The sequence below is a fragment of the Micropterus dolomieu genome, linkage group LG03 (assembly GCF_021292245.1).
Source record: "Micropterus dolomieu isolate WLL.071019.BEF.003 ecotype Adirondacks linkage group LG03, ASM2129224v1, whole genome shotgun sequence".
NCBI classification, from domain to species: domain Eukaryota; kingdom Metazoa; phylum Chordata; class Actinopteri; order Centrarchiformes; family Centrarchidae; genus Micropterus; species Micropterus dolomieu.
Genome location: NC_060152.1, coordinates 23,402,688 through 23,420,163, shown reverse-complemented (window position 1 = coordinate 23,420,163; position 17,476 = coordinate 23,402,688). Strand labels below are relative to the sequence as shown.

Here is a 17,476-nt window from a genome sequence, read left to right as displayed (position 1 = left end):
GGGGGGGGCAACAGAGATGAACAGGAGAGAACCACATCATGGGACAGAGACAGACGCTCATTTAGGGGGGACTACATAACAGGGACAGTGGGTTCACATGGAAATTTTACTTCCCATACTTATTAGTAAGCTGTAAGACCCAGTTGTTGTCTTATTCAAACTGTTTAACCGACTTTTTTAATCATGTGTAAAAGGCTAGCTGTGTGGATCTAGTGACGGCATTCTTGGTCTGTCGAATGGTACACCACTCTGGTCAGACTAAAATATCTCAGCAACTATTAGATGGATTGCCCTGGAATTTAGTACACAAATCCATGGTGCCCAGTTGGGTGAATCCTACTGACTTTGGTGATCCTCACTAAATGATGGTGAACATGATAAACATTAGCTGCTGGACATTAGCATTTTTAACACTGCTATTTTGAGCATGTTAGCTGCTAGCATCCTTACAACTTTCAACTTGTCAGCCATATGTGAATTACACCCACAACCCTGATATTAAATTTTTACATTAGCGACATGAATTTATGAAGACATGTTATGGCGTGACAGGTAGCTGGTCTAGAAAGAAAGAAGGAATAGTAAAATACATGAACGCAAGAGTGAAGTGGGATGATGCGTGAAGAAACACCGGCATAGCTTCCCTCTTCCTCTGGAACGCTTTCCTCAAACACATCTGTGACTGCACCAATCTGTCCGTGTTCAAGAACGTACTCAAACGCACCTTTTTAAAACTTCATGTATTGTTTGAAATAATGCTCACACTGCTCACAAATGTGCTTTTATTGTGGTCTCTGTTTCAAGTGTGTTTTTTTAATTATTGTCTATTGTGTAAAGCGTCTTTGGGTATTTTGAAAAGCGCTATCTAAATAAAATTAATTATTATTATTTTAGGTATAAATAAAGTCCAGCCAGAATTATTAAGGTGACAAACGCTTCTGCTGTTACACATCAGCATATTTCTTTCACATCACCTTGTAATCCCCCACCATTCCTTAACCCCCTGTTAAAGAGCCCCATTCTTTTCAGGAATGCAGTCCCTCACAGTTTGTGAGTGAAAGTGTGTGTATCTATGTGTGCCTGCACATGCATGCCAATGCGTGTGTGCCCATGGCATGTCAGTTTACCCTTACAAAAGCATAACTGGAATAACTGGAGGTGGGGGCTTTATTGCCAGGCCTGAGATCATGGCTGGTCAGCCCCCTCAGAGTCACGCTGTCAGATTACTGCACTGCATTGGTAATATTGATGGGATTTGTTGGCTAGCAGCTTCAAGCCCATCTGAGACCCCCCACCCCCTCCCCCCAAACATTTTACTTGTACAGTAGTTACAGTGTTAGCTGACACTTCTTCATTTACTCCTGAATCAACACAGTTACAAAAAAACCAAAAACAGAATGGTGCAAATATCACAGCCTTATTACCCAACATATACATACACACAAAAAAATACACACTTGACTGTGAGATGAAATAAAGCATGGAACAGGATGTAGCTGTCTCACCTCAGATCCCTTAATGCTACTACATGACATTCTGAGATATTGGCCAGTGAAATGACTGAATCACCTTTATGTAGTAACATTCAGATGATTTTATTTCAGTTTTCAGTTTAGCATAAACATGTAAAAAGCGATATTTTAATCTGTTTTGCCCACAGGCCCTCATCCACGGGTGCTGTGTTTTACACAAGCACAGTGTACTCGCTCAGGAAATAGCTAATTGTTACAAACAACCTAAAACAAAAGATGTCTGTATGTAGCCTAAGTGTTTAGCTTAGTTTGCCGCGTATCTTAACATTTGGCACATTCTTGTTAAAATAGCTGCTGGCTGAGACAAACCAGCCACTCCTCTCTCTACAAGAGGTACCTAGAAGCAGTGAATCACAGCAGCAGAAGAGGGAGCAGGAAAACAGGAGGAAGGACCGATGATGACAATGTTAGGTTCGTCATTCTGTCTAAACTGAAAGTGTAATGCACAGCAATAAAAAAAGGCAAGGGAATGAAAGTGCACTTCAGAAAATGTTTAGAGATTCTCAGTCATCCAGATCATGCTCTTGGTGGGAACTGTTGGGCTTCTGTAAATAACATCACAGAGTACGGTCTAGACCTGCTCTTTTATGAAAAGCGCTGTGAGATAACTGTTGTTGTGATTTGGCGCTATATAAATAAAATTGAATTGAATTGAAATTGAATAGTTATCTAAGGAGGGTTAAAATCAAGGGCAACTGGCCTTGGACGTTTTGCCTCTTTCAAAAAATATTTTTGCAATTGGGGGGGGTGTACTCACTTTTGTGAGATACTGTACATGACTGAAGTCACTCTGGTGTGTGGCAGAGAAAAACAACAATGAAGAGACAGCATTATTTGCATAGTGCAAGTCTGTGACATCACATCTGTGAGAGACTGTAGAGCACTCGTGTGTCATGCCACTGCTCGGGACAACAAGGCCTCGTCACATTCCTAGTTATTAAGAAAGATTGCATACTTTCTGAAAAACTTTACTTCACAGTAAAATAATATGTAAATGGCACAATTTATAGCTTATATGTTGGGAATATCATGTGGCACAACCTCTATTTCTAGACATTAAATTTATGGGCTTGCAAATACCCCGATAAGCCGCTCAATAGCATCTCATTGTTAACATGACCAATAATGGTGTGTTCCAACAAAGTCCCTACAAAATTAATAGGTTTGTTAATAAATAGAACTGTTTGAGCTTTATAGCAAATATGGCACGTAGCTGGTGGCTATATGAAAGTCTTATAAGAATGAAAGAGCGGGTTTACTGGAAATCAAGTTTTATCCCAGTCAACATGTGTGTGAAATCTGAAATTGTGTCCAACCAACTGTGAAATATGGTCATCAACACTTGAGTTATGGCCAAAAACGTGTTTTGTGGTGGTGTTTTGAGGTCACAGTGATATTGACCTTCAGTTAGTCATTAAGTGGACGTTTGTTTCAAATTTAAAGAAATTCCCTCAAGGGGTTCCTGAGATATGGGACAACATGAAAACATAATATAACGTCTATCGGCAATGCTGAGGCATAAAGAACTTAATATTATTATTCAGACAGTATAAACAACATTGTTCCTTAGTTAAAGTCATCTCTCTTCGTCTGCCTCTCCTGCCTCTGCCTCATGAAGTTCCCTCCATCCTGAAAAATGACAATGTAATTTCTGCTCCATTTATTTCCCATGTCAGAGCCAAGCGTTCTAATTCACTTGTTGGGTCCTCACAGACTCCCCGCCCTTACCTCCCATGCTGAGCCAATATTGTGCTTAAATCTCATGCTCCGATTGTCATGGATGAATCCTGTATGGCACAATTAGATAGACAGCGTAATTATAATGGCACCCTGTGTCCACACAGATCACCCTTTGAACTGCTGAAATGTTTACAGCGGAAGAGACCCCAATATATATTACCCCCCTCGGCCCACCCCCGGCACAGCGGAGGATAATGAGCAGCAAGCCGCTCCCAACACTGTACAGACACAAGGGAACCAGACACACACAAACCCATAGTAGTAGTACCAGATTCCCAGATAATGTTTATGAACTTTTTTGTTTTCTTTTATGTATGAATATAAACTGAGAATACACAGAAAGCTTATGTTACACCAAAGTCAATGAACATTAAGTCCCAAGTATGCAATACTTACTAGAATGCAATGTCATATGACAAGTCCCACTACAAATGTAAAATCATATGTAATTTGATGTCAGACTATAACCAAGCACGCTCTTCTATGTCATACAACACCAACGTAAGTCAAGAATATTTGACAGGTTAATGGTGCATGTATCAGCACACCCACCCACCCACCCACCCACCCACCCACCCACACACCCACACACACACCCACACACACACTATATCTATTGGTGGTTAAAGACCAACCTTGATGGTTAGGAGAACTCCGATTGGCTGATTGCTGGAAGCTAGGGCCAATGAGGTCAGCTTGTCTGTGATTGGAGGACCGGTCTATATTGTCCTGCTGAGGGAGAGAGAAGCAACAAAACAAACAAAGAACATTTTGTCACGCTACCGGGAACTGTGTTACAGGAGCAAAACACTCAACCAAGAAAAAGAAAATTCTGTATTTCTACTATGTCAACTTGTCAGGAACTAATTTTCAGTTTAACCAATAAATTTTTAATTGGTTAAAAAAAACAATTTTAATAGCATTTTATCAAAGCGTTAAAATTTTTCAGTTAACAGCGATGACACAGGATAATGTAGAAACATAGCGATAGACGCAGAGATACAGAACTGCTGTGTTCAGAGCAGTTGTACAAGTGTACAAAGAAGAAAGAGGCAGCAAATATTGCCCACAATATCTGTTGAATCTCACAGATCTACAAGACCATGTAAAACACTGGCCTTCAAAAGATAGTAAGGCGTGCTTGATCCAAAATTCAAAATGAGGGGTGACAGCATTATCTTTGCGCTAACATTTTTATTTTATTTTATTATTTTTAAATGTGTCCCATTCGGAGCTAAAGCCACAACTACATTAAAACATTTTTTACGAAATCCAAACGGATCAGGGAAGACAAAACCTGAAGCAGAAATGGTCAGCAGTTCAGAAAACCGACTACATAAAGTAGTTGAACTAAAATAACCCCCCTTTCTACACTGCTCATGTGTAAATACAGCTACATCCCACAAACAGTGTGTGAACATGGCCAGGTGCGTATGAGAGTACAGACGACCAGCAGTTTGAGATACCATTAAACCACAAGGTCCTGGTTTGACTTTTCCTTCTCCATCATATGTCCAGTCCCTGCAAAATTGTTCAGTAAGAAAAAAAAAATCAGCACCAAAAGGTTAAGTGTGTTTTATGTAAACATAAGTATATTTGATTTTGATTTGTTTCTAGCACTTGCAACTACTAAAGAGTATCACTGTGTGTTACCCATTGTATGTGTGTGAGCGTGTGTGTGCAGACTGGCGTCCCGCGCAGTGCCTAACAGCAGGAGTGGGAACAGAACGTACCAGGGTGCTACCATGTTCAGAAAAAAAATGCTGCTAGACCTCTTCTGATGCTGTATTAAAAGCTGCTGCGGTTGCTTGTTCTGCCTCATTTAAAGTAGTGACAGATAATGCAGGCAGAGCTGGATTTTTTTACACACCTTTTTTCTATGATACATGTTATTGTACCAAATGTTCTAAGCTACAGAGTTACAGTGATTAAATGATGATGGTCCTGGAACCCATCATGCAATTCTTTAGACCCTGAACAGTTATGTAAAATCTTAAATGGAGTAGGGTCTGCTGCCACCGAGCAAAGTGTTATCGCTGTTGAAACAACTAGTCTCTCTGCATGCTTTGCTTTGTTTCCCAGCGTTGCACGTGCACAGAAATCTACTGCGATATGAGCTGTAACAACAATTCTTTATCCTAAATAATAAAACAAACCAAAAGCATTTATAATTCCAAATCTGTCTGCCGATCTCTAACTGTTAGAGCTCAAATTCTACCACACTTGTCACATCTGTGACATTTAAAGTAACTTTACTAACAAGACTTAATGAGCAGTTCCAAGAGAATAGACTCACTGTGAGAATAAAGCTTGAAGTAGAATTTTCCGTTCTTCAAAAGGGCTCGGCTGAGTTTTTCTCTTTTATGTTCAGTGAAAAATAAGTCATGAGTGTTCCTCTATGGTGTCTATACTGGTGTCAGCATTCAGACTAAACTGGATATAACTGGAAGTTCATTGTCAGTATATGGTTCTGTCCACCTCCACCCCACCAACCCCTCTTCTATACCAACTAACCCAACCGCATCCAATCATTACATTGCATTGTTCTGTCTTTGTATTGTCTTGAGTTCCAGTCGTCTTGGCCAGATCAAAAAATAGATTTGGACCTTAATGGGACTAACCTTCTTTTGAAATAATCATTTAAAAAAGTCAAATAACCACCGCATCACCCAGTTTGTTCCCGTGACATAGCAAAATCTATCATCAACCCGCACCGTCTGGGGGTCCAGCTACCAGACTGTGACTGATCCCTACCCAGTCAGCACTGGGACGCTGTTTTGTTGGTGGGATGGTACAGCACAACGTTAATGTGTGTGTGTGTGTGTGTGTGTGTGTGTGTGTGTGTGTGTGTGTGTGTGTGTGTGTGTGTGTGTGTGTGTGTGTGTGTGTGTGTGTGTGTGTGTAACTCAGCATTTAGTTTGTTGAAGCCTGTAAGGTTGAGAGTACAAAGAAGATAAAGGAAATAAGAAAATAAAAGCCAACGCTTTTTGTCTGGTGAACACACAGATGTTCACTTGCTTTTAGCCTTGTTCTTGCATTTTCTCAGCCTGCTCCTCAGTCTCTCTCACACTAACCAGTCTTTTACACACGGACACAAAAGCACAGGCGCACGCAAACACACACACACACACACACACACACACACACGTTGCTTAAGTTCTTAAATAGGGGTCAAAACAGTTTTGACAAGAAGCACATAAAGGGTCTCATATTGATGAAGTTGAAAGAAACTCTAGATAAAAGCCAAGGGGCTGAGGGTCCAGCTTTTTAAAAGGGGTCAGTGGAAGGCCAGAGACAAGGTTAAGGTATTGAAAGCAGGACAGACACAAAGGTCTGGGGATTGGGCCTCAAACAAAGGGAAAAGCCTGAGATGCATGTCAAAGATACGCCTTTAAGAGGTCAGACTGAGTTTAAATGTTATGACAGGATTGAATATAATCAATACTCGACTTACTAAGAGGCTTTTGGCTAAGAAGTAGCTGAGAAGGGACTTGATCCATTAAAACATTTCAAGTTAAACAGTATAAAATTGTAGTTTCCATTAGATTTGCCTAGAACTAAACATTTCCAGAAGGTTTTAGAGATGTGGGACTCAAAAGTCCACGACTTGCTTCTGGCAGACAATTCTTGCTGACAGCAGCTAACTGAGTTAACGTACATGAACATTAGACAGCAAGTGGAAATCCCTTCTTACATAATTAACCAGAATGAGATCAGGAGGTCACACTAATGTCTGCTCTAGTGCTTCGTTTATCTGTTTGGTTATACAGTGGAAACCCCGCTGTAGCTGCTGTCACTGCACAGCTGAGCCACTGACAGTCTGGGCTATGACATATATTTACATCACAATAGGTGGTTTAGGTTTTTTTAATAATCTTTTTTCCCCCTAATTTAAGTAAATCTATCAAAACATTACCCACTTATTTAGTTAGCTATTGTTGGCAATGCTGTTACTAGACAATTTGACATTTATCTATGAGAGTTCAGTAGAATTAGGATTTCTATAACACTTTCAATGATCTGCTTTGAATGATAAGCTGCTAGACTAGTCTTAGCTACTTACCACTACAAACTGTTGCACATTGTGATAGTACAGTGAGTTGGCAGTGTAGCCCAATGATAATGATGGCCTTTGTGTGTATATATATATATATATATATATATATAGTAAGAGGTTTTTATTATACACGATCCAAGTGATTTGAAGCCTAAAAACACACAAAAAGTGTTTTTTTGAAAACATAATGCCGCTTATTTTGTTATCCAACTTATGCCACTGGTCCCTATCCATTACGAAAAATGTACTAAATTCAGAATGACAATATGGAATATTGTAATGGTGCTTTCAGACCAACCGCGAAGCGAGTGTTCGGGGCGGTGACTTTACATACAAAGTAAATGCAAAGACGTAGAGATGTAGAGAAGCGAAGGGGGCGGGGCCAGGGACACGAAGGCAACGCAAAGGAATTCGTGTGAGTTGAATATTTTAAACTCAAGCGAGAAAGCCGCATTACACTGAGTCGCGATAGCCTATCAGTGTTGAGATTGTCCGTACGTCACCGACGGCTTCAGAGCGATGTGTGGAGAGGGCCAGGCAGAGCGGGGGATTGAAAATCTGCTAGCCGGCTGAGAGTTGCTAAACTTGGGGGAGAGGAGCAGGGAGCAGCAATGTAACCATTGGACAAATAAACACCCGTAGTCGGTCGGATTCTGCTTTGACAACTACGCCGTTTACTTGTGGGAGGAGCTCGGAGTAAACTGCTTTTATCAAATTAGCTTTTTATTTTAGTTACTTTATTTCAACGTTGATTTATCTTCACTGGAGTTTCTCAGCAGCTAGCTTCTGTGCACATCCGGTGCTGTTCTTAGCGACGTTAGCACTGTTGGACTACGACTTCATATTTATATAAAAACCGGACAAAACTGGACATTACTTGGAGAAAAGAAAGCAAGGAGGTTGAACTACCTGGTGAGTTCAGAAAACATGTGTCTGTAACTTTATTCCAGCTATCATTGTACTTTACTGTGACCAAGTTATAGCATAGCCCCGATCAATCCAAACTCCATTCAGAAAACAAAAATTTTAGAAGTTGTTGTCTTGCTGACAGACCTGACAACGCATGAATTCATATGTTTAACAAATCTGCATCATGTTGTAGTTATTTCGGCATCAGTTTAATCCATTTATTGCTATTTAATCACAGCAAAATGTTTACTTTGGGTTCATACAGTTGTAGTAATGGCGAGTTGTGTTTATTCACGTTATCGCATTAAAATCGCCTTCTCGCGTTGTGTGTGAACGCTTGCAGCTAATGTACTGACGCGAGGAACACTGTGTGAGCATGGCAGCACTCAGTGCTCGGCTCGCTTCCTCTCCTCAGTCTATGCAGAACATACGTGACAGATGGTGTTATAAGAGCAGCGTAACTCTGAATCGGGAGGTGCGTAGCGAGTGTCTGATTGTCCGAGTGGCAGAAAGTGACGGTGAACGCGAGTGGAGGAAAATATTCTGGCAGTAAATGTACGGTGTCTGTTACAATGTGTTAGCTTCTCAAGACCAAGAAAAGTCTGTTGTTTCCCACCTGGTGGAAAAGTGAAGCCAGTTAGCGCTAAGTTAGCTAACATCTCCCCTCCACTTCAGACTGAGCTGAGCAGGAAAGCTTCTACAGCAGCTACATAGCTAACTTAACATTAGCTCAATTTATAGAAAGTAACTGGAAGCTGTATTTAATTACTGCCTACTTGTCCAAAGTTGAGAACATCAGGTACAAACATAGACTAAACTGACGTAGCCGCAGCTATTTTTCAGTTTTCAGTCTGAAAAAGTGGTTTTGGAAAAGAAAGGACGGAGGTGAATGGAGGAGCTGAGGTTAGTAAAGCTAATTAGTGGTGCAAACTAGTCCTTTTAAGCTAATGAGGAGACATTTCTTTTTGGATTTTAAAGAGGTGGTATTATGCTTTTTGGCTTTTCCCCTCTCCGTTATTGAGTTATATATCTTTTTGTGCATGTAACAGATTTGCAAAGTGAAAAATCCCAAAGTCCAGCCCAAAGGGAGTTCCCATCTCCCACAGAAAGCTCTGCTCTGAACCGCTTGAAAACAGATCGTTTGTAGTCCAGCCCTTCACTTCCTTTACTTGTGACGTCACAATGAAAACGCGTCATAAAGCTTGCCAAGCGGCTAGCGGGGTCAGGCACGCCCTCTAAACAAGCTACTCTGAGCGGAGGCCCTTTGGCTCGAACCTCGCTTTTGTTTGGTTTACCATTGTAGAAATGTTGTACCTGTACCTGCTTCCAGGTACTTTTTTCACCTCACCTCCATCGAGGTTCCAAGCGAGCTGAAGGATACTAAAATGTAACGTGAAAACGTTTTAATTTAAAAAAAGAGAAAGCTGTGTGGATCACTGGTGTGTGTGTCGCATTGAACATTACGTCGCGGCAGTTGTGTGTGGCGTCGCTATGACGACAAGCTACGTACTATCTCTGGGTACTATCTGCAAAGGAAAACGGAGTAGGGCCGAGTAGAGTCGAGTCTATCGATTTGCGCTATGGTAGCATTTTTCGGCAAGGCAGCATAGATCAGAACACTGGCAACAGTTCAACGTTTAGTCCTAAAAGACGATGCAACTCAGACTCTGTTTGGGCCTGGAAATTCACAATCACCACCTGTAAGTATGCTTTATTGGTTGTGAATAATGTTTAAAATAAACACGACAATGTAACTTCACAGACTGTTTAAGTGCGGAGTTGTTGTAAACGTTGGCTAACACAGCTAAAGTTATAGCTATAATGCTAATGTTACACCTGATGTGAAAGCTACTGAGCAAATGTTCAAATTGTTTGCCCAATTTTTATGTAAAATTGAGTTGAAATATGGTGATTTGTTTGTAGTGGTTTATGGTAAGATGTGGAACAATGATGTTGTGTGGTTGTGGACTTGTGAGTAACTTATACCATCGGCTAAGTTATGGTCGCAGTCTGAAGCAGCTTTGATTTGGATCACACTACCTTGTTTCTTACGACCCGCCCTTCTCTGCTTCTGATTGGCTAGTAGTACTTACCTGGGAACTGCGCATGTGCAACTCCCAACAAAGATTTTGTACAAGTAAGATGCATCACTCTGTAGCTCAAGAGCGGAGCGTACAACACATAGGGAGAAAAGAAGAGCTGCAGCAATGTGCAGTATGAGAAAAATATGGTGTTTTTTGAAAATTAAACCATGTAAACCAACCATGTTCTGGTACAAGGCTTAGGGGTGACTGTAAAAACACTGTGGAGCAACAGAACCAACCAAATTACTTTCTCCAGATCTAAAGGTTGTAGTTCCTCCAGTAGACTAATAATGGCCCAATAATGGGTACTGTTTGTCCTCCCCCCGCTGCTGAAAAAAATCCTAGAGGAAACACTGTCTCAGTTATAACATATCAATATCCCAAATGTAACAGATCACATAGTTAATATAGTAGTTCTATCTCATCCTGGCTCTGCCTTCTACTGGACTCCATGGGTATTACCTCTCCTCCTATCACACGCACGTATTCACCCACTGAAATTTGCTTAGTGAAAGTAGCCGAGCAATGAGACGCCACTATCGATACGTGCGAATCATATAAATAGCAGTGTTCACACTGCCTAGCATCTTTTTCTCTTCAGCAGACGCAGATCGCCCACTGTCTTTCACCTCCACGGATGGAGTCGCCGTTGATGGAAGCTCGTCTATGCCCGTCGTGCCCCGGTCTGATCCCCGGGGCCTACCCTCATCGCAGATGATCAATCTGGTTCAGGGAGTTGCCACTGCTGCAGGGCGGGTGATGTCCTTAGCCACAGTCGGCTCCCTCCCTCCATGGAAAGGATCAGGAGGAGCTGCTGGGAGCCCCAATTTCCACGGAGGGCCTTTTCGGGTCAATCTCTTCTGCCACCCAGCGGTTTCGAAGGCTGGAAGAGGAAAAGGCGCAGCTCAGCCGTCATCTGCCGCTGGCACAGAGCCGTGGAGGCGAGGCCCGCTGCCACAACGCCACCCTCAGACAGCGAGCTCGCAGACAGGCTAAATCCCCGTTGGCGGCGCCGACATCTTCCTAAGGAGCCCCAGCGGAGTCGCCGCGCCCACCCAGAGAAGCCAGGTCAAGAGAAGCCAGGTCCAGAGAGCCGGCTCAGGCAAGGGCTCTGCCGTCCCGCCCAGCCAAGCCGGGAGGTCCGATCGCCGCTTCAAATCGCTCTCACGACATAACAACCGAATAAGCGGCTTCTGCTGTGAAAGTGAGGCAAAGCAGTGGTCTAACGGGACTCTGCTTTCCCAGCGCGATCACGATGGCTCGCATAGGTGCGCCGTTAGCTCACCGGCAGAGCAAGCATGTCACACAAACAGACATGCCACACAGGTAACAGCTGCTCCGCTGAAATTTCCGAGCACACAGGAGATTAGCTGTGTCGGTAGCAACCAAGCTAATGCAAAGCTAACCCGCTATAGCCAGAGGGAGACAGCCGAAGACCGCACTCTGACCGGCATAGCTCGCCAGTTCCGGGGATGCCCCGCCTCGCGGCCTATTCACACGGTATTGTGGCCGGCGACGAGCTGACAATAACACCGTCTTAGGTTATCAGAGCAACCGGCCGTGGTGCGTTCATGGACACCACGGACGGCTCGACCCTTTTCAATTGCAGCCCCCCTTGGGCCAAACATCCTTTTATGGAGGGTTTGGCAGTGGAGAGGGCCGAAGAAGCGTTCCAGCTCTTTATTCACAACGCTCCTCAACTGACAGCGCACCCCTTGACTCACTTCCTGCAACAAAGCTAAGTGGCTGGGCTTTCAGTACTGGTGCACCGAGAGGGAAATGGATCCCCTAACTTAATCCTTTCATTCCTTCAAGGCCTGATGGAGAAGGGACTGTCACATTCAACCATTAAGGTGTATGCAGCAGCTATCTCACCTTGTCATTTCAGGGCGTGTTAAATTAATAAATGAGTGCTTCAAAATTTCCACAACCGTAACAAGCTCTGAAACGGTTCATGGATGGTTTGCCATCGGCTGTACCTGACCCGACTTAGTGTAAGTGTCGCCGTGTTGCCGTGTTGTTTTACTGTTTATTTTAAAGGTTAGCTAATTTGGTGCCATAACATATTGCTCCGGTGTAAATTACTTCACTGCGACATCCCTTGCTCTACGGTCGAATCCTTACGAGCCCCTGGAGCAGTCCTCCTTGAAGACGCTATCTCTTAAGACAGCCTTGTTACTTGCTCTGACCTCTGCCAAGAGGGTGAGTGAGCTGTGTGCCCTGTCAGTTAATCCCAGCTGCATGCTACTTCGTGGTGACCACAGTGCTGCTTTGTTAAGACCGAAGCCCTCCTTTGTTCCCAAGAACATAAGGAGCTTGTTCAGGTCAAGAACAATAAATTTGAATGCCTTACACCCTCCGCCCCATCCTGCATCTGATGTGTCCGGTGCGTGCCCTAACACATTATGTAGAGCGCATGTCCGCCATTAGACGCACTGATCAACTGTTCGTTTGCTTTGGTGCGATCGGTAAGGCTCTATCCAAGAAGCGTCTAGCCGGCTGGCTTTGTGACTGTATCTCACAGGCCTATGCGCAGACGGGAAACGACCCATCCTCGGTGGTCCAGGCTCACTCCACGTGGGGTGTGGCAGTGTCTACCGCCCTCTTCAGCGGGGTGAGTGTCGGCGGCGTGGTCTTCACCATGCCCATTCGTGCGTTTTTACCTCTTGGATGTGTCAGGCTCCTTCTCAGGATCTGTGCTCGCAGGTGCAACCCAGGATCTGTGAAAAGAGGGGCCGGTGTCTATGATAGACTAGTGGTTGCTGGGGAGGGCTTTCCACAAAAAAGCCGGACGTCCCTGTGAGGGATCAGGACAGTCTGGGTGTTGGATCTGGCTGAATCAGATCCCTCTTGGTCATGCCACACCCCTATCGGTCTAGTGACCTGCTAAGGGGTGGCCTACTGCCCTATCGCTTGGGATGAAGGTGGTTTAGGGCCTGTGGCTGGTGGCCTGTGGCCGATCCTGTCGGTGTGGTAGGTGTTGGCTTGTCGCGGCCGGGCGGACAGTCGTTGGGCTCCACCTACTCTACCAATAGAGTCCAGTAGAGGGCGGAGCCTGTGTGAGATAGAATGAAGGTTACAATTTGGTAACCCTAGTTCTATTAGCACAGGCGTAGCCCTCTTCGATGGAGCCCTGCTGCTCCGCCGCTGTCTACTGAAGAGGTGGCTGGATGCCACACACACACACACACACACACACACACACACACACACACAAACACGCACACACACACATTAGTATCCCAAATGTAAATACCACTAATTTCACTCCAGTTGTTTTTTTTTGTATAAATTTAGTTTATAAACATAAACATGTAAATCGTACTTAACTGTACATTCTACTTGGGCTGCAGCTAACGATGATTTTAGTACTCGAAGCTTCTACAGATTATTTAATTGATTCATCGTTTAAGTACTTTTGCTTGGCGGTGCCCCCCCTACTATATTATCTATTTTTTTTTACCTTAATTGACCTCCTTAAGTAAAAGTTGTTCACAGGTATGCCTGAAGCATTTAGCACATGGCCATCACTGTATAAAAGGCTCTGACATTTCTGGGGGCCTGCCGCTTTAAGACTCTTCTTCTGTGGTTATGGTAGAGCTAGTTTGTTGGCTATAGTGGGAACTGGCATAGTTTAGCCCACGTACGTGTGACGATTAGCATGTTTATTTCCTCCTGAATGATCCAGCTTCCAATATTCCGTGTGTTGAGTTAATGACGAAAAGTAAGTGACTGTAACTTTGTTGTGTTTGTTTCTGTATTGTAGAGTTACCATGCATTCACATGTGGCCAGCGTGATGAGTGAGATTTCTAATGTTAGCACAATGTTCATGCTGTAAAACACTGCAGGAAATCATAAGTTAACTGGTGTGAGCCTTCTGATGTCTAAGTTACGCAGTAACACCTATAACATTGAATTAAGGAGTGTTCGTATCGTGTTCATTAGACCATGTGCAGATGCTATTGTGTACTAGCCTCGGCTAGCCAGAGGGTGTCGCCATTGCTCCTTATGTGAACCCCCTTTCAATGCAATCTATGATGTAAACTGGTCAGTGAGATGCGTGAAGCTCCTTATTTCTTTCCAAGGAGTAATATTCACATTTCTGTAATTGTAAACTTATGTTTAAAGGGGAATAGCAATGTTTTGAGATGTTTATGTTGGATGACTTAATTACATTATGTATGTGGATTTATTATTCACGTTGCATAGTAATTTAAGTACCTAATGGTGATTTATTTGGTTTCATACAGACTATAATGACAAAGATGGATATTGTAATGTTCTGATGAGTACTGCTGGAGCTCAATACAGTTAAAGGAAGGAATTACATCTCCTCGTCTTCATTCCTGTGTCCTGACTGATACACCATCCTGTTCACTAGCTGAAAACCTTGATGAACTAGCCCTACCTAGTTGCCTCACTAACAATCGGCCATCTTTGATCGATGGGGTCATTAAGCAATGAATATTTGGAATACAAGACAGTAACCACTGTTACAACGTTGCTATCAATCAAATGACACGGTTCTCAAGTGGCTTGGCAAACATAACCATGATATATGAACCCAAAATGAAGTTAAAATAACTGTCCACAAATGTGGACACCATGCATGAAAGGGCTAGACGTGCAGGTATGGTATAAAAATAAAACACGTTACAATCTCTTACTATCCCTGCAGCCAGATTTCTGCCCATAAATGCACGGATAGGTACATAATGCATGCTGGGATAAGATCCCACGGGTCCATGACCCTGAACTGGAAAAACCTGGATATGGTCAAAGAAGGAACACTTCATGCTGATGTTGTACATTTGATCAAACTCCAATGTACTGAAAGTGTAGTAAAAGCAAACATTAAGCTAAAGTTGACCTAGTCACCCTGGCCTCAATATCAGGTCCACACTGATCCATGTTTTGTGAAATGGTGTGATATGCAATGAAATATTCACCTTGCAAAAACTCAAGTAAAACAAAATGCAATCTTGTGATACTTAGAAACACTGGTAGGTTATGGGAAACACCACACAATCTTATTAATGTTTAGGCTCAGATAAAACAATCTGGCTATCTCAGACTCTCTCTAAGCAAGAATTATTATTGTAAGTGCTGGACTGCTTGTTTATCCAGTGATCCAACATAGATTTGAAGAAGCGTAATTCACTGGAGGGCATACAGAACTTTTATACATGGCAATATTATTTTTTACAGAGATTCCTTGAGCTCTGCATACGCAGCATTGTAGTATTTAATCTAATCAAGTTTTACTTTACATGACGGCCCAGGTTGGATTTATATTTATGTAACCTTATAAAATGTATTATAGGTGCCGTAGTTTCCAGATTTAATCAGTTAACATCCTGCCACTAACAATCCTTTATTACCACCCCAGATTTGCCTTGCTTTGCACATACCAACATTTATCCGCCAGTCATGATCATAAAACAGAAACACGATTAAAGTGGCCATATAACCAGAGTTGAGTTTACTATGAATGTTATCTTCACTTGAATCTGTTTTGAATTGCTGCTGCAGTTTTATCAGGGAAAATCTTCCATAACCCTGGATTTTCACAGTGAATGGGTTTTCTCATTCAGCAAGTCAAGGTACATCTGTTATAGTTGAATGCTTTGTGTGTGTGTGTGTGTGTGTGTGTTTTTGTGTGTGTGTGTGTGTGTGTGTGTGTTTGTGTGTGTGTGTGTGTGTGTTTGTGTGTGTGTGTGTGTGTGTGTGTGTGTGCGCATGTACATTAAGGTCCTCATACTGTAGCTCCAGCAGCGCCCATCCAAACTGTTGATGAAGATGATGAAGATTTACAGCCTCCAAATAAGAGGATCTCCAGTTTATTCAATCATGTAAATGACAAGACATGATGTTGAGGGCTTGGTGTGTTTGAGAGAAGGAGCGTTGTACCAGTGTGAATGCATTCAGCACATCTGCTAAGCAGAGAAGACTAGCCTACACATATGAATTTCTCTATTTGTGGACACTTTTGCTGTGTTCGAAACGGAAGGCAGTTGCCTCGCTGCCTCAGAAGGCATCACTTTCAAGTGAAGGCAGCTCTGTTTACATTAGTTTCGAACAGCCTTCTAGGGCAGCACTTACGGCAATGTGTGACATCAGCACGCCGCCGTGCGTCTCTTCTGGTTGTCAGAAGAGACGCTAGCCTTAGCATAAGCTAATTAGCTATTGAAAAGCCAAACGGCTAACAGACGCCTCAGAAACCATACTGAACAAACTTCATTTGTCCGCCATCTTGACCAGTTTTCGAAAGCTCCGGCACTCGATGCCTCGCTGTCCTGTTAGACACCTTCTGAGACAGCAGTTTAGCCCGTTTCGAACACAGCCTGTATCTGATGATTCACTGTGCCAAAGGGAAGATGCCTATTCTATGTAGATTTTGTTTGTTAGTTCCTTAAACTGTTCTGTTACTAAATGTATGCTTCATTAAAATTATGCTATTATGTGGGGATTCATCTTTGCAGGTGGAAAAGCAGAAACAAAATGTATTATACATATACACACACACAATATAAACACAAATACATGCATGTAAGCGCACACAAAAACACACATATGCACAATCCCTAATGTGGATGTTTGGATTCTGTCTAAGCTCTGGAGATCTGGGAGACTCTAGCTGGCTGAACTCGCTGCCTCTAGCTCTGAGGTCAAAGGTCGTAGATAAAGCCATGGCTCAGCTGACAAGCAAGTAACAGAGTTGCTTCTGAACAGGCTAATAGTGCTACTGCCCTAATACATATGTTTGGAAGCCCTTTGCTCTACAGAAGATGGTGTGAACAAACCTACTAGACCAGAAGGCAAGACTGCCCTTGCTCCCTCAATAACAACAAGCACATCAGGTTACAAGCTGATGTTTAGAGGCCATTGTTTGTACTGACAGCTCAAAGTAACAACTCACATTCTGAGCTGCATGCAAGAAACATGAAAAAAAAAATCTGGATTACAGAGTAAAATTCTACCTCACAAATTAGGAAAAGATTATAACACGTTAGCCAAAATACATGACTCTGCAACTCAATGGGATTTTGCTAATACTGCGTAACAAAAATAGGATTAGCGCAAGTGTCAGACTTTTAAAGGAACAGTTATAAATACAATAACACTAATATTTTCTCTTACCAAATATCTATGT

The 17,476-nt window shown here is 42.8% G+C and overlaps 1 protein-coding gene across 4 annotated transcripts in view; it reads right to left on the bottom strand.

The window, feature by feature from the left end:
* Positions 1-17,476, bottom strand: part of grb10b (growth factor receptor-bound protein 10b) — an 82,241-nt gene that overhangs the window by 49,160 nt on the left and 15,605 nt on the right. For 2 of the 4 annotated variants that reach the window (XM_046043869.1, XM_046043870.1), the window contains exon 3: positions 3,908-4,004. The exons of 1 other annotated variant lie outside the window; for it this stretch is intronic. In XM_046043869.1, coding sequence (XP_045899825.1) covers positions 3,908-4,004 — 97 coding nt within the window. The remainder of the gene's footprint in view (positions 1-3,907; positions 4,005-17,476) is intronic. One more of the 4 variants, XM_046043871.1, reaches the window with a different exon arrangement.